This window comes from Phyllobates terribilis, unplaced genomic scaffold, assembly GCF_046119375.1.
Source record: "Phyllobates terribilis strain yellow unplaced genomic scaffold, ASM4611937v1 Scaffold_8__6_contigs__length_399053987, whole genome shotgun sequence".
Lineage (NCBI taxonomy): Eukaryota > Metazoa > Chordata > Amphibia > Anura > Dendrobatidae > Phyllobates > Phyllobates terribilis.
Window position 1 is genome coordinate 143,996,860 of NW_027362768.1, and position 20,494 is coordinate 144,017,353.

Genomic DNA, 20,494 nt, shown 5'->3' on the forward strand with positions numbered 1-20,494 from the left:
CTGTGCTTCCGGCCTCGTTCACACTTGCATATTTAGATTAGTATTTGTATGCCAATTCCAGAAACTTGTCTGAAGCACAGCAGAGGGGTGAATCTTTTTTTATAATTTTTGCTTTTTGATCTGTTTTTCTGCTTTTGCGATTTGAGGCTGGGGTCACGCATTTGGTGAACATTTTAAGCACCCAAAAGCCTCAGTATTATTCAGGAGTGACAGTGGATGAGTTTTCTCCCCTACATGCTGTTTGTTTGTTTTTAGGGGGGGGGGCACAGAAATCCGCACCATGTTAATTCTTTTTGATGATTATTTTACCCATTCATTTAAATGGGAACTCTAAGGGCCCGATTCATTCTATTTGCACCTGTTTGTGCCTTTGTTTGCACCAAGTTCACTTTACCATTAGCCCCTAATATTATTTATTTATTTTTAAGTTCACCATTGTGGACTGAGTTAAAGGGATTGTCCACTACTTGGACAACCTCCTTCCCAATCCCTAGGTTTCCCCTAAGTAAAATAACACCTATAGTCGCCTCCGGTGCAGCCAACGGTGTCAGCACTGGCTCTCCCAGGGATCATGTCACATTATGTCAGCGTTGGCCTTGCTCTCCTCTCCTACGGATATAATGGACATACGGAGAATGTGAGAGCGCAGCCGCACCTCTCAGTTCCTCCTGATGTCTCTCGATTTGTCTGAAGCAGGGGGAGAGTGATTGTCCGCAGGGATCGCCTGACATTATTTAGTGGACAACTCCTTTAAGTTTCCAGATGGTTTTGCCTGATTAATCATTTGTGACTTTTAAAAAAGGCACAGATATACTGCAGTTCTAACCTGGAGTGATTGTATGAAATGAAAGTCAGTATATTTTTAGCCATTTTTGTGACATTTTGTAAAACGTGTGACATGTGACGATAGTCGCAAAAACAGTTGAACAAAAAAAAAAAAAATTTTTTTTTACTTTGTGCAAAATTCATGAACCTTGTTTATGAATTTGGGGCTAAAAAAAATGTCAGCAACCTCCGCACAACGTACAAAAATGATGAATCAGGTCCTCAATCCAGCAGGTAAATCTGCTCGTCTGGTGTTTTGTTGCATATGTTTTTGGTGAATCTGTGCAGCAACAAAAAGACATAACGACTGCAAAAAATGAAAGGATTTTAGTTTAAGAATCCGCCCCAAAAGCACAATGTATTTTATGCACTTTGTATCTAGGTCTTTCATCTATGTATACATTGACATGACCGTTGCATTAACCTCCATAGATCTATATACACTTTTATTTAAATAAAATACAAATCTGATAACAGCAGCAGCATCGATGTTACACCATTCATCTAAAAAGCTGCAATATCAGCAATAAGCACACGACCTCTCCCAGACATAAGTAAAAGGCTCCACTGCTGTCCGGTTACTTCTTGGATGCAGATTACAATGTTACTCAGTCGATGTCAATCAATGTAACCCTCCTACAGGAGACCACTTCTGACCACGGAGGTAGATTTCCTCCAGACGTTGACTTTTACAGCATTCAGTCCCTTTAAGAATGATGCAATCCTGCAAGAACAGGTTTCCAGAAGAGACACACCTGAAAACCATGATAAAGTGCACTTCATCTGGAATGTGTTTGCTTCACGTTCCACATTTTACATCAGATCTCCATTGTAAACTGGAAGGTCCCAGTATGTAACAACCATTCATGGGAAAGCAGTGTTCACCGTCCCGGACGTTCCCTCGGCTTCATTGCTTAGGTGTGACCTGTATGTGATAGGACTGCAGATCCTCGGGCAATACGTAGTCCGGTGCGTTGCTCATAAGGTCGTGGCCCCGGAACGATTTAGGGAAAGCGATGACGTCCCGTATACTCTGCGCTCCAACTATAATTGAAATGAGACGATCTAATCCTAAATATAGAGGATGAAAAACACAAAATCGGTCATGTATGGGTTAATAGATAGATGCAACTAGTCAATCACTTGCTTGCAATAACTATAGGCAAATATAATAAAAGTTTAGTTCTTGATCTTTGTAACCAGCAACAACGATCTCACATTCACACCAGTATTTTTTTTTATAAGAGGAGACCAGGATACAATTCTGTACTGCGAGACCAGGAATTATTTGGAAAGAAGTTCCTGACCTCAGCAGGTGGGATCCAATGCGGTTACTGGCACTAAATGTATGGTTCTTGCACAGACTCTTAAAGAGGTTATCCGCTACTTTAAGGGATCAATTTTTTTTTCATGCGTAGTCTTCATGGATAGTCCTCGTAAATATAATATTCGCTGGGGCTGTGCATATGTCTAATTATTTTTTCTCAGACCGAGTTGTCCAAGGAGAAAAAAAAAAACTTAACGTGTCCGATTTTTATCCGCGTGTCAGATCAAAAATCAGCAACACAAGTCTATGGATCAGTAAAAAATAAATCGATTTTCACAGACTAACAGAATGGAGAAGATGGGAAAACTTTTTTTTTTTCTATTTCGTTCCATGTACAAAAAAACTGATCAGAATAATTGGTTTTCTGGAATGTCAAAAAAATGGTTGCATCATCAACCCTAATACTGATTGCCTATTACTAGGATAGGCCGTTTGGTGGGGGTCTGACCCCGATCAGGCAGTATCACCACCGTCCATCATGCCGGCTGCTGCCGATCAGGTCATATTCTCTTCACTAAGAAGTCGGCATCTCCTCTCCATACATTTATCGTTTCCAGAGGCATCTGATGATCGGTGACGTGTGTTGGACCTCCACCAATTTTATATTAATGACCTATCCTCATTAGAGGTGATCAATATAAAAGTAACAGACAATCCTTTAAAGTCTCGTGTACAAGGCAAAACCTTTCCTCTGTATCTTTGGTTATTTATTAAAAAGATGGCCAAATCTGCACGAATGAGAAACCCCCAAGTTAAGGTTAACGAACCATGGCGAGTGGGAATAAAGACCTTATGGTCCTGGACACTTACCCAAAGCGATGCCACCATGAGGGGGCGCTCCAGACTCCAGCGCTTCTAGGAGGTGTGATAAGAGAGTCACATCTTCCTGCAGAAACATGGAGATTATTCACCCACAACTTATTAGGATTACTTTTTATTACCATTTTCTGCTTGTGAGAAGCATTATTTTAGTGTAATTATTTATAGGAAAAATATCAGCAGCGCATTATGCATTACCACCTTCTCTAATGGTTGCTTGATAGGAGAGGGCTGTAAATTGTACATGATGTTCTGCAGTCAACATTCATTTTAAAGAGGTATTCCCATCTCCAAGATACTATCCCAATATGAAGTAGTAATAGCAAATACCTTCAATTAGAAATGTAGTATAGTTCTTCTGATTCGTTATGTCGCTTACCCCATGTGCAGGGCATTGCAGTAGCTTAGGTATCCATGGTTAGGACCACTAACTGTCACTGTATCAGTGGCCATAACCATTGATCTCTAAGCTACTGCAATGCCCTGCACGTGGGATAAGCGACATAGCAAATCAGGAGAACTGAACGACATTTTCTAATATTAATATTATAGCCACTACATATTGGGGTAGGATCTTGGAGATGGGAGTCTCACCTTTTCTTTTGATTTGAAGCATCCAATAAGCATTTGCAAAGGCGATTGTGAAGGAAGGGGGGAGGAGGTGAGCTGTGATATCACCTATTGTGATTGGTGGATCTGGTCTTATCAGCTGTGTATAGAAATGTTATTAGTCATTGTATTCATGCCTTTGATAATAATGAGGCTGCTGAAAACTCTTCCTGTAAGGACAGGAAGTATCAGTCGAAAAAAGCCCCAGTTGCCAATGTGAAAACTGCAAGATTTCTGATTTTTAATATAGATTGTGATATCGAAAGAATAAAAAATAAAATCCTTAAGGGTTTTGTGTTTATGGTCCAAAAATCACTTTTTTTCTGACAACATATTCCTTTAATAGGAAAATCTTTGACCTTTAGGACGTCTCGAAGAACCCGACGTTGAAGTTCTGAGTTGTGAATACGTATCGAGCCACCTCCAACTTCATTTCCATTTAGGACCAGGTCGTAATGCTGACTGCGAACCTGAAAGACACAATGTCCGTGAGCAAAATGGCTGCTTCCACTAAGATAGGCATCAGATACAGAGGCACTGTTACGTTGGCTGTCACTGGGGGTGTTGGGAGAAAAGAAGAATCGGGCATATTGGATTTCAACATGTCCAATCGCATGTTCACCTGGGAGATAAGACATCAGAGGTGTTAGTATTGAGAACACGTGCACAGCAGGTCATATAGTGGGGTTGGGGTTACGAAGTCAAGAACTCCTTAGCTTTTGGGGTCCATGGCGGGAGGTAGGGGGGTGACATCCACATTCAGCTTTACCTTGGATGGGTCTCGGTACAGAAGCTCCATGTCATCTGGGTGGGGAGCAGTGAATGGATGATGAGCAGATTCCAGCTCCTCCGGATTCTCTTCTTTCGGGAGAAAGAGTGGAAAGTCAACTACCCACAGGAAGTGGAAGGTGTTGGGATCACGGAGAGGTACCCCACATTCTTCTAGCCGAGAGGCGACTTCAAGGCGCAGCTTGCCTAAAGCAGTGCACTGTGGGAGACAAATGACACACAATCCTGGATCACGTCACCAGTCACAGCTGGCGGTAATACAGAGCCAGCACTCACAGTGGCATCATGTGGCCCCGCCGCCAGCAGCAGGAGATCTTCAGCTTTGGCCCCAGAGTCATCTCCAAGAGCTTTCTGCAGGTCTTCAGTGAGATTCTTCCCAAGCGGAGATCTCCAGGATCCATCAGATCTAACTAGAACCGCCAGGACCTCCTGTAATAAGCATATAATACTGTAATTGCTGTACATACGGGGAAAAGATGTAACGGCTGATCTCACAGGATTATGACACATTCTGCAGCTTGAGAATGGCATCACCACCACTAGGGGGAGCTCTCAATTACAATTTAGGCAGTAGTCTTCATAATAAAACAGTATATAAAATATATATAAATTGCTATGTAATCTGAGAGTGGCATAACGTAGGGACAAAGACCCTGATTCCAGCGATGTGTCACTTACTGGGCAGCTTGGAGTAGTTTCGATAGAATCTCTGTTTTCTCTGCTGTAAATGTAGCAGTTGTCGGAATCCCCGCCCACACCCCTGATTGGCAGCTTGCTGACAGTGTACATAGGAATCTGCCAATCAGGGGTGGGGGTGTGGCTTGTCTAGGAGGCACTAGACATAGTTCTCTAGTAAATTTCCTGCTGATAGCACTTCTGTAGTTTCAATACAATCAGTGTTTTAAGTGAGACATCCCAGGAATCAGGCTCTCAGATTAAATGGCTGCTGACAAATTCCCTTTTAAAAAAATACAAATGCTGTAACATTGGTCAAAAACATTTAAATTAACAAGATTGTATATTTATAAACATTTAGGAGTTATTATTAACAGCACGTACAGGGTAACCTGTTACTATACCTGCTTACACTGGTCCCTGATCATCTCCAATATTGAATCCAATGCTTTTCCCTTTAGATAAACCTGTAAGAATAAAAACAATAACAGGGATCAAAACTTAAAATGTGAACGTAGAGAGTGAAAGTAGGACTGCGTGATCCAGAAATGATACATGACAGCAGCGCCCTTCTACCACTGGCATCCAAGTGACACTTTCGGAGTAAGGTCACTGAAGGGCTGATCCCTGTGACTGCAGAACTAAGTACCAATATGTGGGTTAATTATTGTAATTTTCACACTAGCCCATATTTTTTCTCCACTCATACTTGCTGTCTTTTCAGGAAGAGTTTTCTGCAGGCGTCTTATCAGAGGCAGGATTACAACGACAGGCAACACCTCTATACACAGCTGACAACACAGGATCAGATGATTACAATATGTAATGTCACAGCTCTCCTGCTCCTCCTTCCTTCACAGTGACCTTTGCACACGCTCATTAGATGCTTTGATACTAAACTGGATTGCGGTCTGATGACTATTGTGGCTAATGTATATGTGGATTTTATTAAAACACAGGACGTCTAAGAAAGCCCCAAATAAGCTCACAAGTGCAAGGGCTTGGCCTGCACCTAAAACTCTCCGGCCTTTTTATCCAGAGGCGACTCTTCTCTATGATCTGCTCCCCCGCCCGAGATCTAGCGCAGGTGCCGTCATTCCCGGGGGTGCTCCAAAACACCTTCTCACATATGCTTCTCAAAAAAGGACTACAGATAGGGAAACAATCAGAGGAAGCCGTAGAGATGACTGTTTACACTTTTTATGTCACTCTTATATTAAAAGGGGTCATCCCATTTCAAAAATTAATGTTCCAAAAATTAATGTTCCAAAATAAAAAATTGCAGAGCTCAGTGGTTGACTGCAGCGCTGTCGATGTGACTTCGTTGCTGCACACAATCACCGAAGCAGCATTAAGAGGATTTTAATTTTTTTTGCCTCCCTCACAGTCTGGAGACATAATCTTTGAAAGGAGGAAAATAACTATATATGTACACATATATATATATATATATACACACACACACACATATAAAAAAGTGTACACTTAATGAGCACAGACATGAGGCTGCTCCGTCATGGCGGACTCACCGCTCCTTCTGGGACTCTTATGGCTTTCACACATCCTTGGGATTTACTGAGAGCTTCTTGTACAAATCCCAAAGACAAGGTCCTGGTCTGTGCGGTCACATCGGTGATCTGGTGAAGAAGATACCAGTCAATGGTCTATTCTATAAGGAGGCCCCCATTATACTGCTCCTCCCGGGCATCGTGCAGGGCATTAATACGCGGCTCCTGCAGGATACCATCTTTATGATTCACACCAATATTGTTCAGTCCGACCACGTTCTATCCATAGGACCAGGACGGTTTACAGGTGCGCAGCTATTTCAATTACTGATAATGTGAACAGTCCTGTATCAGAGCACCCCGTTACCTTCATGTGGAAGCGAGTGTCGGGCTTATCTACCCCATAGCTGCTCATGGCCTCCACGTAGGACATCATTGGGAATGGATCAGGCAGAGTTCCTCTTCCTTCAGGCCACGAGTACCGCAATAAGCCCTCCACCAGTCTCTGGATCCCCAGCTGGTCCACAAAGGACATTTCAATATCAACCTGAGGAACAAAAAGTACCAAAAAGTTCAGTAACTTACTGTAGAAAAGTTTTTTTCTTTCTTTTTTAACAGGATTGTATGGAGTAAATCGTGAATCATATTGGGGCGAACACAAGGAAGAAGATAGATTACCACGTTATTACTGCCCAGACTCACGAGTAATATCAGCGGGATCTTCCCACAACTTTAGGCTCCATTCACACATCAGTTGACAGAAACATCAGATTTGGCGCTAAAAATTAAAGCGCTCAGAGAAATCTGTGCTGCCAAAGTGTGGGAATCCAGAACAGGAACCATCAGAAGTCACTGAGGTCTGTAGGATTCTGTTCAGCTCCATCATGCGATGTATTCGGCGAGGTGTCATCGCTTCCATTATAGACAGAAGGCACGATGATGCAATGTGAACTGGGGCGAAGGTGTATAGCAGCCTCCAAACTGGTGGCAGGTGTGAAGGAAATCACAGATCAGCAGGTTAGACGTCAGGAGATAAGCGATGTCAGTGGGAGCCCCCTATTTGGTGGATAGCTATATACCAGACATAAGAAGTGGCAGATGACCATTATTAAAGGGGTATTCTGGTTACAATAAGTTATTACGGATCCTCGGGATAGGTGATAAATTATAGATTGGTGGGGGTCCAGTTGCTGAAACCCCCCACAACGGGAAACTGTTGTCCCCTGTCCGAATGAATGGGCAGTGCACAGCTCGACCCCCGCTGCATTCTCTCTATGGCAGCGCGGGAGAAAGCGAAGAGCTGCTCTGGCTATTGGTGGGGGTCTCATGGGCTGGACCACCAGCAATGTAGAAGTTGTCACTTACCCTGGGGACAGGTAATTCCGGGACACCCCTTCAATGTCTCATGTGTAATTCTCCTGGATTATGACGTAGACTGTATGTAATTTGTAATGTATTAATCTTTGTCCTTTACCTGTGTGAATTCAGGCTGACGATCCGGTCTCGACCCTTCATCTCGATAACAACGGGCTACCTGGAAATATCTAACAATACATCAATTATTTTATTTGCCTCTGCGCCCATGAATTCCTGCAGCACATTCAACTGTAAGACGACAATTAATATCAAAGCTAAGAGGGGGAACATGGAGGCATGGGGGGTAGACGAACACTTACACCTCACAATACTGGAGACGGATTGAATATTGGATATAACTTTTTATGCAAATTTCTGTTTAATATTATTTTGACAAAGGTTCATACAAATCCACTGCACATTTCTAGAATCAGACACCAGGGGGCGCTTCAGCACATTTCTAGAATCAGACACCAGGGGGCGCTTCAGCACATTTCTAGAATCAGACACCAGGGGGCGCTTCAGCACATTTCTATAATCAGACACCAGGGGGTGCATCAGCACATTTCTAGAATCAGACACCAGGGGGCGCTTCAGCACATTTCTATAATCAGACACCAGGGGGGCGCATCAGCACATTTATAGAATCAGACACCAGGGGGCGTTTCAGCACATTTCTATAATCAGACACCAGGGGGCGCATCAGCACAGTTCTAGAATCAGACACCAGGGGGAGCATCAGCACATTTCTATAATCAGACACCAGGGGGAGCATCAGCACATTTCTATAATCAGACACCAGGGGGAGCATCAGCACATTTCTATAATCAGACACCAGGGGGCGCATCAGCACATTTCTATAATCAGACATCAGGGGGCGTTTCAGCACATTTCTATAATCAGACATCAGGGGGGCGTTTCAGCACATTTCTATAATCAGACATCAGGGGGGCGTTTCAGCACATTTCTATAATCAGACACCAGGGGGCGCATCAGCACATTTCTAGAATCAGACACCAAGGGGCGTTTCAGCACATTTCTAGAATCAGACACCAGGGGGCGCATCAGCACATTTCTAGAATCAGACACCTGGGGGCGCATCAGCACATTTCTAGAATCAGACACCAGGGGGCGCATCAGCACATTTCTATAATCAGACACCAGGGGGCGCATCAGCACATTTCTAGAATCAGACACCAGGGGGCGCATCAGCACATTTCTATAATCAGACACCAGGGGGCGCTTCAGCACATTTCTAGAATCAGACACCAGGGGGCGCATCAGCACATTTCTATAATCAGACACCAGGGGGCGCTTCAGCACATTTCTAGAATCAGACACCAGGGGGCGCATCAGCACATTTCTATAATCAGACACCAGGGGGCGCATCAGCACATTTCTAGAATCAGACACCAGGGGGCGCATCAGCACATTTCTAGAATCAGACACCAGGGGGCGCATCAGCACATTTCTATAATCAGACACCAGGGGGCGCTTCAGCACATTTCTAGAATCAGACACCAGGGGGCACATCAGCACATTTCTAGAATCAGACACCAGGGGGCGCATCAGCACATTTCTAGAATCAGACACCAGGGGGCGCTTCAGCACATTTCTAGAATCAGACACCAGAGGGCGCATCAGCACATTTCTAGAATCAGACACCAGGGGGCGCTTCAGCACATTTCTAGAATCAGACACCAGGGGGCGCATCAGCACATTTCTAGAATCAGACACCAGGGGGCGCTTCAGCACATTTCTAGAATCAGACACCAGGGGGCGCATCAGCACATTTCTAGAATCAGACACCAGGGGGCGCATCAGCACATTTCTATAATCAGACACCAGGGGGCGCTTCAGCACATTTCTATAATCAGACACCAGGGGGCGCTTCAGCACATTTCTAGAATCAGACACCAGGGGGCGCTTCAGCACATTTCTAGAATCAGACACCAGGGGGCGCATCAGCACATTTCTAGAATCAGACACCAGGGGGCGCATCAGCACATTTCTATAATCAGACACCAGGGGGCGCATCAGCACATTTCTAGAATCAGACACCAGGGGGCGCTTCAGCACATTTCTAGAATCAGACACCAGGGGGCGCATCAGCACATTTCTATAATCAGACACCAGGGGGGCGCTTCAGCACATTTCTAGAATCAGACACCAGAGGGCGCTTCAGCACATTTCTATAATCAGACACCAGGGGGCACTTCAGGACATTTCTAGGGTCAGACACCAGGGGGCACTTCAGGACATTTCTAGGATCAGACACCAGGGGGCACTTTAGGAGATTTTTATAATCAGACACCAGGGGGCACTTCAGGACAATTAGCACATCAATATATACTGGAGCCCCCTTATACATCCCCTCTGTAGGTAGGTTAGATACTATCTTCTTACCTGTCCAGGCCGCCCACCATAAGCAGCTGCTTGAATTGCTGTGGGCTCTGGGGTAAGCAGTAGAATTTTCCGGGCTCCTGTGTCGGCACCAAGAATTCCTTCGCTCCCTGAAACAAACCGAGCAGACGACTTGTAGGTGACATGCCGGGAGATTGCACGCGGCCGTGCTCCGCTGTCACCGCACTGAGAAGGGACAATCGCTTAGGAGATCACTCCCTTATTCATTGTGGGGAATTGCTATTTAAGCAGTTGCCGAGTTCTGTAAGTCCATGCTGGTTAGATACAAAACCAAATCATTTCCTGTGTATAAAAAGCACTGACGGTATACAGGGTGTCTGGAGAGGAACGATCCGGTCTGCGGGCGCTGTACACAACCAGACAGAGATCTCCAGGACATTACTATAGGAAGCCTCGTACCGCGGGCAGACACTGCACCTGCACACGAGGACTCACTCAGCTTCCACATAATTATGTTACTGTCACCACCGGGATTCAAACCCTGGTCTCTGGCGGTCTATTAATTCACAAACAGCAGCATGTAACCACACAGCCATGGCCGCAGTGTGGGGTCTGCAGTGTGCAGCACATACATACCCCGGGGGTCCTCTTGAACAGGGTGGGAGTCTCCACATCCACAAAGCCTGAAACAAAGGATTAGTCAAGTACGGCTCATTTTTTTTTCCACCTCCGACAAAGGAAAACAGCTTCACATTACCATATAAATAACCCTGAATTCTACTGTGCAAATCCTGAAAGTCAGGGACAGGCGACTCTTTGTTTTCTTTTTTACTTAAATGTAATTTTCTCAACTAGGGTCATTAAAAATGATGCATTATTTGGCTATTACAGGCCGCTTGTTTGCACATTGCTGACTGCAGAATGAGTTAACGGAGAATCCATCAGTGAGATTGTTCTGATGGAGAGATTGTAATTCTTATCTGTCTTTTCCAGTTCGGCTCAACTCTGATGTGGTCTGTGGTCACAAATCAGCTTAGATCATTAAAAAAAAAAAAACAGCTAAGAATTTATTTTTGATATATCGGACAAAACAAGAATTATTTAATCTTTCAAAATAGACCGTTTTTACTTTTTGACAAGAACTCTGATTATCTGTCCATTGTCCGAATGCAATAGCAATGTTATAATATATCTCACTTTTGCTGATTATTTTAACTTTTTGCATGGCAATATATAATAAACAGTGAAAAAAAAAACATAATTGCAACCTTTCCATCAGAACAAGCTCACTGATGGATTCTCAGTTAACTCATTCTGCAGCCAGCAAAGTCTAATGAATCAAAGAAACTGTATATGCCAAACAGTGCAAAAATTTTAATAAAGTTATCCCTTAAAAAGTCCATATAGTTTAATAGGGTCACCACTAAGGAAAATTATACGTTTTTAGTTAACTCGTACATTTTAGTGAATAAAGCAATATCCTTTAAAAACTCTACTAAGCAATGCTATGACACGGCTACGTGGTGACATTAATGAACCTGGGCCACATGCATATTTGTTAGTCCCATGTCAAACGTCTCCATAGCCAGTCATGTCAGTCTGCGCGTCTCCGGGCCTGGCTTATATGACTTACTTAAATGCATCTGTTTCTTGCAAAAAATCATATTTTTGCAACTGGATTTCAGCACTTTGGACTTCTACAGCTTCTATGTGTCACTGTACATAGCAGAATGCAGAATACGTTAGCAGTAAACTTGTCCTGATGGAAGGATCTGTCATTTTTTATGCTGATTTATACCGTTCTATATCAGATTAGAAGAAGGTTCTGCCATGAGAATGAGCTCACTGATGGATTCACTGGTGGCTCATTCTGCAGTCTGCTTTGTACTGTGATACATAGAGGCTGTAGAAACCAAATGGTGCAATATTTTTTAATACAACCTTACTGCAAAGTTAAATGTTTTACATTTGGTGTCTGGAGAGGAACGATCCGGTCTGCGGGCGCTGTACACAACCAGACAGAGATCTCCAGGACATTACTATAGGAAGCCTCGTACCGCGGGCAGACACTGCACCTGCACACGAGGAGTCACTCAGCTTCCACATACTGATAATTATGCATTAATGTCATGGCCGTGACTCCAGGACTCAATGAGAAGCATCCCAGGGTCACGCGTCAGTGGTGCACTGACAGAACAAGCTCTCTAATACAGCGGGCAGCCTGCCTATCTTTGCTCTGCAGCACGGACGTCAGCGTGTGCTCCATATGGTGCAGTATTGATGCCATAGGTGGCGCTTACCGTGCTGATTACACAGATACTCCCTCATCCTCATGACCATGGTAGACCTGAGTCTGAGGTTGTACTGGAGTTGGGCGCTGCGCAGGTCCAGGTATCGGTACTGCATTCTCAGCGACTCCGATTTCTAGAGAAAAACAATGGATCAATGATATCATTTGGTGCCGGAGTGAAAGACGTCAGCACAGAGGTATTAAATATAATGTAAGGGAACATTTACAGAAACAATGAACCTTCACAGAGTCTTTTATCTCAAACGGCAGCTTCCTGCAGGCGTTCAGGACGTGGACCTCCTTGGCTTCAACTTCGACAGCTCCTGTGGCCATTTTCTAAAAAATAACAAACGAAGCAAAATGTCAGCAGATTGTACAGTTCTAGTTCATAAGATTTACTGTTCATCATTTATGGTATATACACTATGGATGAAAGTATGTGCCCCCTCCACATTACCCTACAGGAGCTTCTCTGACCTCCCATCCTACATCCATAGACATTAATATGGAGTCGCCCCTCTGCAGATATAACAGCTCCCGCTCTTCTGGGAACGATTTCTACAAGATTTTGGAGGGGTCTGTGGGAATTTCTGACCCTTCATCCAGAAGAGGATTTGTGAGGTCAGACCCTGATGTTGGGGAGAGGCCGGGATCACAATCTCCAATCTAATTCATTCCATAGGTGTTGGATGGGGCTGAGGTCCGAACTCTGTGCGGCCGGTCATGTTCTTCCACCAACCAAGTCTGCATGGACCTTCTGCACTGAGAACAGCCATGGGGAATAGAAAAGGGTCTTCCCCAAACTGTTCCCACAAAGATGGAAGCTGCAACTGTCCAAAATGTCTTGTGCTGAAGCATTAAGATATCGCTGGACTGGAACTAAGGGGCCGAGGCCACTGAAAAACAAGCTCATAGCGTTATCATCCTCCACCATCTGTACCGTGGGCACAAAAGTCAGGGGGTAACGTTCTCCTGGAATCACCAAACCCAGACTCCTCCATCAGACACCAGAGAAGTGTGATCCGTCACTGCACAGAACACGTCTCCTCCACAGTCCAGCAGTTATGGAGTCAGCAGAGCGTTGGTGACTTGTCTGTCCTCTACTCCTCAGCCCCCCCCCCCACTCTGTAACGTTAAGGGGTCTCCACTTCATGGCTGAGTTGCTGCGGTTCCTTCCACTTCTCAATAATATCACTCACAGGTGATGGGGGAATATTAGGAGGAAGAAATGTCATGGACGGACTTGTTACCCCGGTGGCTCCTATTACCGGACCGCGCTGGTATCAGTGAGCTCCGCACCACCGGCCGCTCTGTCACATGTTAGTAAAGGCAGAGAGAATCTTGTCACTCTTAGATGTGATATAAAGTACAATTTTAATGGCAGTCCACAGCAAATAAATGTTTCGGTCAACACGACCTTCCTCAGTGTAACGATTGCTTGGAGCAGTGTGAAAAAGAGTGAAGGAGGACGCAGCATCTCATCCACAGTGGTGCTATAAAAAAGAGAGAGCAAAGAGCTAACGTCCCAAGTTAGGTGCAAGAAACCTAGCAGATGTGGTGCCCCTAAAATAGTGTACCTAGCAAAGCATACCAGGGGTGCCAGAGTTGCTGCAAAACGCGGTGTCCACCGCTGGTCATGGAGAGATCTATGACAGTAGTGACGTTGCCCCAATAAAAGGAGTGTGGGAGGGTCAAGGCATGGCCGGCGGCCAATGAGGCGCTCTCCATAACCAGCAATGGACACCACGTTTTGCAGCAACTCTGGAACCCCTGGTATGCTGGAGCCACTGTGGATGAGACACTGCGTCCTCATTCACTCTTTTTCCCAATGCTCCCAGCAATCGGTACATGGAGGAAGGTAGTGTTGACCGAAATGTTTATTTGCTGTGGACTGCCATTAAAATTGTACTTCATATCACATCTTTGAGTGCCGAGATTCTCTCTACATTATTACGGTATTGGACCTACTCATGCACCTCGGTCCGGTAGTACTGCGGTTTTCTACAATATGGTAGTAAAGGCAGACGGCACGGCGAGCGGCCGGATGCGACCTCATACCTTTCTCCATATAGTGTCTGTATTATTGTCAGGAGTGGTAATATACAGTATATTCTCACCAGATTCTCTTGGCCAGATGGTCGGGGTATGACCGTCCCTTTTACCAACAGCACAGACTCTAATGGGACTGCACGCATCATCTCTTTTAGCCGGGAACCATCCTAGTAACAGAAAGCACAGAAACCCAGAGCAGTAAGTAATAATGATAACTATGCAGAGACACTATAACTTAACACTGGCGACTTCATCGCTGCAGTCATTTAGCCCTTAGAAAAGTTTCTAATACGTGCAGATTTCTGGTCCTGTATAACGACAAGATGTCCGACTGGACTGTAAGTCTGAATACCCAAACATATAGCATCATAATGCTTATAATGCCGTCCGTGCGTTCATTAGCGCCATCATAAGGCCATAAAACAGGTGCAGAGATATGCCTGCAGTGTGCTTGCTTTATGCTAGCAATAGGCTGGACTGAAGGCTTTGTGCTTTGGGAGGGGTGTGGGTTAATTTTTTTTTCTAAATTGCAGCATGCTCCTAATAATTATTTTTTTTTTTTGCATACATGATGCCAGGTTCTCCCACATATCACTGCTGGAGGGAAGCCGCTTCTTATCGGCTGCACAAGATCAGGAATCACTGCACCACTGGTGGTCAATAAGATCTGAGCAATGGGGCTGAGCTACTGAGCATGTGTGACCACCAGACTGGTGGCTTTGGGTGGACAGTCTGAAAAGTAATCAAAAGAACACCAGGGGGCGCTATAACAAGTGTTTAACTACAATACCTAGAATATTTTTTTAATGATTCCGATTGAAAACAACATGTCTGACAGATACATGTAACATTATCAGGGGACAATCGCATTAAACGCTGCTCCAGTACTCAGGCACTTATGTCCTATCCTTATTATTTGAGTTGTCGTTTTGTTCTTCTATCAATCTCTATGTACCGGAAGACCCCTTTAATGATAATCGTCTAGCACTTTCCACCAGAGCCCTAACCAATACATCACTTACTTCATTTGAAGGAAGAACAACCTGGATCAGTCCGTGACAATCTCTGAGCACTAGAAATAGATCATGTCTGCAAAAGAAATACAGAACAGCTATCAATAATGGGACGGAGCGGTCACTAAACATTAGTGGAGGAGACGGATGCATCAATTTTTAGGTAATGTACAGAAACAAAATGCTAAGTTACAATGGTGACCATAAAGTGTTTGCAGCTTGCTACCAAGGTGACTATTTTACATTTGCTACCTGAACTGAAAACCTGGCATGCTTGGGTTTTTAGCAACAGTTTTGCCTCACATATTTTAAGCTGGATGCCGCAACGTGACCACACCGACATTAAATAGATGCGATGTCGCAGTGCTGTGTCACTCACTATAGTGCGGTGTCGCTCACTATAGTGCGGTGTCGCTCCCCATGGTCCGGTGTCGCAGGGCGGTATCGCTCCCCATGGTCCGGTGTCGCAGGGCGGTATCGCTCCCCATGGTCCGGTGTCGCAGGGCGGTATCGCTCCCCATGGTCCGGTGTCGCAGGGCGGTATCGCTCCCCATGGTCCGGTGTCGCAGGGCGGTATCGCTCCCCATGGTCCGGTGTCGCAGGGCGGTATCGCTCCCCATGGTCCGGTGTCGCAGGGCGGTATCGCTCACCATGGTCCGGTGTCGCAGGGCGGTATCGCTCACCATGGTCCGGTGTCGCAGGGCGGTATCGCTCCCCATGGTCCGGTGTCGCAGGGCGGTATCGCTCCCCATGGTCCGGTGTCGCAGGGCGGTATCGCTCCCCATGGTCCGGTGTCGCAGGGCGGTATCGCTCCCCATGGTCCGGTGTCGCAGGGCGGTATCGCTCACCATGGTCCGGTGTCGCAGGGCGGTATCGCTCACCATGGTCCGGTGTCGCAGGGCGGTATCGCTCACCATGGTCCGGTGTCGCAGGGCGGTATCGCTCACCATGGTCCGGTGTCGCAGGGCGGTATCGCTCACCATGGTCCGGTGTCGCAGGGCGGTATCGCTCACCATGGTCCGGTGTCGCAGGGCGGTATCGCTCACCATGGTCCGGTGTCGCAGGGCGGTATCGCTCACCATGGTCCGGTGTCGCAGTGCGGTATCGCTCACCATGGTCCGGTGTCGCAGTGCGGTATCGCTCACCATGGTCCGGTGTCGCAGTGCGGTATCGCTCACCATGGTCCGGTGTCGCAGTGCGGTATCGCTCACCATGGTCCGGTGTCGCAGTGCGGTATCGCTCACCATGGTCCGGTGTCGCAGTGCGGTATCGCTCACCATGGTCCGGTGTCGCAGTGCGGTATCGCTCACCATGGTCCGGTGTCGCAGTGCGGTATCGCTCACCATGGTCCGGTGTCGCAGTGCGGTATCGCTCACCATGGTCCGGTGTCGCAGTGCGGTATCGCTCACCATGGTCCGGTGTCGCAGTGCGGTATCGCTCACCATGGTCCGGTGTCGCAGTGCGGTATCGCTCACCATGGTCCGGTGTCGCAGTGCGGTATCGCTCACCATGGTCCGGTGTCGCAGTGCGGTATCGCTCACCATGGTCCGGTGTCGCAGTGCGGTATCGCTCACCATGGTCCGGTGTCGCAGTGCGGTATCGCTCACCATGGTCCGGTGTCGCAGTGCGGTATCGCTCACCATGGTCCGGTGTCGCAGTGCGGTATCGCTCACCATGGTCCGGTGTCGCAGTGCGGTATCGCTCACCATGGTCCGGTGTCGCAGTGCGGTATCGCTCACCATGGTCCGGTGTCGCAGTGCGGTATCGCTCACCATGGTCCGGTGTCGCAGTGCGGTATCGCTCACCATGGTCCGGTGTCGCAGTGCGGTATCGCTCACCATGGTCCGGTGTCGCAGTGCGGTATCGCTCACCATGGTCCGGTGTCGCAGTGCGGTATCGCTCACCATGGTCCGGTGTCGCAGTGCGGTATCGCTCACCATGGTCCGGTGTCGCAGTGCGGTATCGCTCACCATGGTCCGGTGTCGCAGTGCGGTATCGCTCACCATGGTCCGGTGTCGCAGTGCGGTATCGCTCACCATGGTCCGGTGTCGCAGTGCGGTATCGCTCACCATGGTCCGGTGTCGCAGTGCGGTATCGCTCACCATGGTCCGGTGTCGCAGTGCGGTATCGCTCACCATGGTCCGGTGTCGCAGTGCGGTATCGCTCACCATGGTCCGGTGTCGCAGTGCGGTATCGCTCACCATGGTCCGGTGTCGCAGTGCGGTATCGCTCACCATGGTCCGGTGTCGCAGTGCGGTATCGCTCACCATGGTCCGGTGTCGCAGTGCGGTATCGCTCACCATGGTCCGGTGTCGCAGTGCGGTATCGCTCACCATGGTCCGGTGTCGCAGTGCGGTATCGCTCACTATGGTCCGGTGTCGCAGTGCGGTATCGCTCACTATGGTCCGGTGTCGCAGTGCGGTATCGCTCACTATGGTCCGGTGTCGCAGTGCGGTATCGCTCACTATGGTCCGGTGTCGCAGTGCGGTATCGCTCACTATGGTCCGGTGTCGCAGTGCGGTATCGCTCACTATGGTCCGGTGTCGCAGTACTATAGTCTGTGCTTAACTCCTCAGCCAAAAGTCACGTAAATGCTCAATACTATGTGAGTAGTGATATGAGAGTCTCATTATTTAAAAGCAGCTGTCCACTACTTTTTGATTGATGCCCTATCCGTGGGATAGGGCATCAATGTATGAACGTCCGGGGTCCCGCACCCGGCACCACTGCCGAGCAGCGGTTATCCGTGCCGGTGGCAGCGCTTACCTGCGGTGCTTGGCCGTTCATCTGTAGTGGCCGGCACTTGTAACTGCACATCCGCCCCCTATTCAATTGAATGGCAGGCAGATGTGCAGTACCCAGCAGCGACCACTACAGATGGAAGGCCAAGCACCGCAGGTAAGCGCTGCCACCGGCACGGATAACAGCTGCTCGGCGGGGGTGCCGGGTGCGGGACCCCGGACGATTATACATTGATGCCCTATCCTACGGATGGGGCATTAATCAAAAAGTAGTGGACAACTCCTTTAATGACTTGGACGTCTTCAGTGGTATTCAGCAGAACTGAAATTCTGGAAAAGAAAAACTATAACCAAAATAACTATTAAAAACAAAAACATAAAATCCTCCACTGCCTCACCTCTGATACTGGAGCCATCCGCACAATGTCACCTCCTGCCCCACATGAGCCGGGCACAACTCACCGCATGCGTGAGATCGGAGGGCAAAGCTGCTGAAATCTGATAGAAAAAAGAGAGAAAGTAACAGGAACATTATATATATATACATACACACACACATGGTCAGTTTATTATCACATGCCTGGCGTCCATTACCTGAGGTGCTGGGAGTCTGGTGACTTGTGGGGACATTCCCAGCATTGCTCCGATGTGATACACACAATGTTCTGATCCCAGGTCGTCTCCGTAAGAAGCTGCGGCTCAAAAACAGTTTCACACTGGTACGAAGAGCCATTATCTGTTCAGTGCGGAGTCCTGCCCTATAAAACAATAGAAAGTGTCTTGGATCATACAATGGAAGAAGGATGACGCACAGATGAGGAAGTGTTCACATCAAGGAAAGTTTGCCGAAATGACAGGTGAGACCGGGACAAACAGAAAGAGGTACTTGTACAATACACTGCAGTAATAAAAATGTATAAAGAAAAAACACAATATAAAAAAAATGATTCATAATTATAATTGTGCAAAAGTTTTAGGCAGGTGTGTAAAAAATGCTCCACAGTATGAAGCTTTAAGAAAATAGAAGTGTTAATAGTTTATATTTTATCAGTGAACAAAATGGAAAGTGAATAAACAAAAGATAAATGTAAATCAATATTTGGTGACCGCACTTTGTCTTCATCAATTCTTCTCGGTCACTTGCACACAGCTTATGAAGGAGCTCAGCAGGGAGGTTGTTCCAAACATCTTGGAGAACTAACCACAGATCTTCCACAGACACCAAAGGGGGGGTCACCAAATATTGATGGGATTCAGATTTCTCTTTTGTTCCTTAACTATTATTATTTCTGTTTTCGAAATTATTTTTTACATTGCAGCATGCTGAAAACATCTGTACAGTATATACTGTATAACAAACATACATATATATGTGGAGTTCATATCGCCGCCCCTTTAACAGAATGTAAATAACATTTGAAAAATAAAAAAATTACCATATTGGTTAATCCCGCACTGTCTAAACTAATAAAATATAATATTTAACCCATTCGGTGAACAGTAAAATTAGGAAAAATCAGAAGTGCAGAATCAGTTTTTCAGTCACTTCACCTCCCAAAAAAATTTAAAAAAAGATCAGGAAACTGTAGAACCCATAAGACCTGCAGCAGAAAAAGGTAAGATCTGAAACAAATACTGACTGAAAGGTAAAAAGAAGAAAAAAAAAGTTACAGCTCTTAGAAGCCAAGAAGGAAAAATTAAAAGCTGGACTCAGACACCCAAGGGAGCATCGACCGATGTGAAAAGGTAATGTCCAGCATGAGGACATTGCGGTGGTCTCTCTTAGTAACAGCGCCCCTCTGTGCACAGGCTGTACCTGGTATTGCAACTGTACAGAGAAGCAATGCTGCACACAACCTGTGGTCGGTGGGAGGGGGCGCTTATACTAGAATATATATCTCTAACATAAAACAGAACGAGCGGCAACTTCCCGCACTGACCTGTCACATGCCGCCAGAGCGAGTGGTGTGTCCTTGTGAAACCAAACATGACCCAGGCGCAATCAAACCTGCTAGAACGCAAGCAGTCACGTGCTCCATTAGAACCAAACGCATTTCAGTCCGGGCGTTCTCGTTCGTAGCGGCCATGTTTACTGAGGGCACAAAGGCACGTTTCTTCGATGACGT

At 46.4% G+C, this 20,494-nt stretch overlaps 1 protein-coding gene and 2 non-coding genes across 3 annotated transcripts; all 3 read right to left on the reverse strand.

Annotated features, from left to right (window-relative positions):
• Positions 1-1,254: 1,254 nt before the first annotated feature.
• DARS2 (aspartyl-tRNA synthetase 2, mitochondrial) lies at positions 1,255-20,449 on the reverse strand. The gene is made up of 18 exons (XM_073643402.1): positions 20,309-20,449; positions 18,963-19,126; positions 18,767-18,866; positions 15,637-15,703; positions 14,680-14,781; positions 12,803-12,898; positions 12,573-12,696; positions 10,909-10,955; positions 10,315-10,421; positions 8,027-8,096; positions 6,920-7,099; positions 6,574-6,681; positions 5,449-5,511; positions 4,646-4,798; positions 4,350-4,568; positions 3,940-4,050; positions 2,963-3,038; positions 1,255-1,896 (listed from the first exon to the last, which is right to left on the reverse strand). Exons 2-18 carry the CDS (start codon positions 19,099-19,101, stop codon positions 1,733-1,735), a joined length of 1,926 nt encoding a protein of 641 aa, XP_073499503.1. The 5' UTR covers positions 19,102-19,126; positions 20,309-20,449; the 3' UTR covers positions 1,255-1,732.
• On the reverse strand, positions 10,645-10,779 carry LOC141160524 (small Cajal body-specific RNA 3). Its single transcript, XR_012250280.1, has one exon.
• LOC141160522 (small Cajal body-specific RNA 3) lies at positions 12,243-12,377 on the reverse strand. The gene has a single exon (XR_012250278.1).
• Positions 20,450-20,494: the final 45 nt, after the last annotated feature.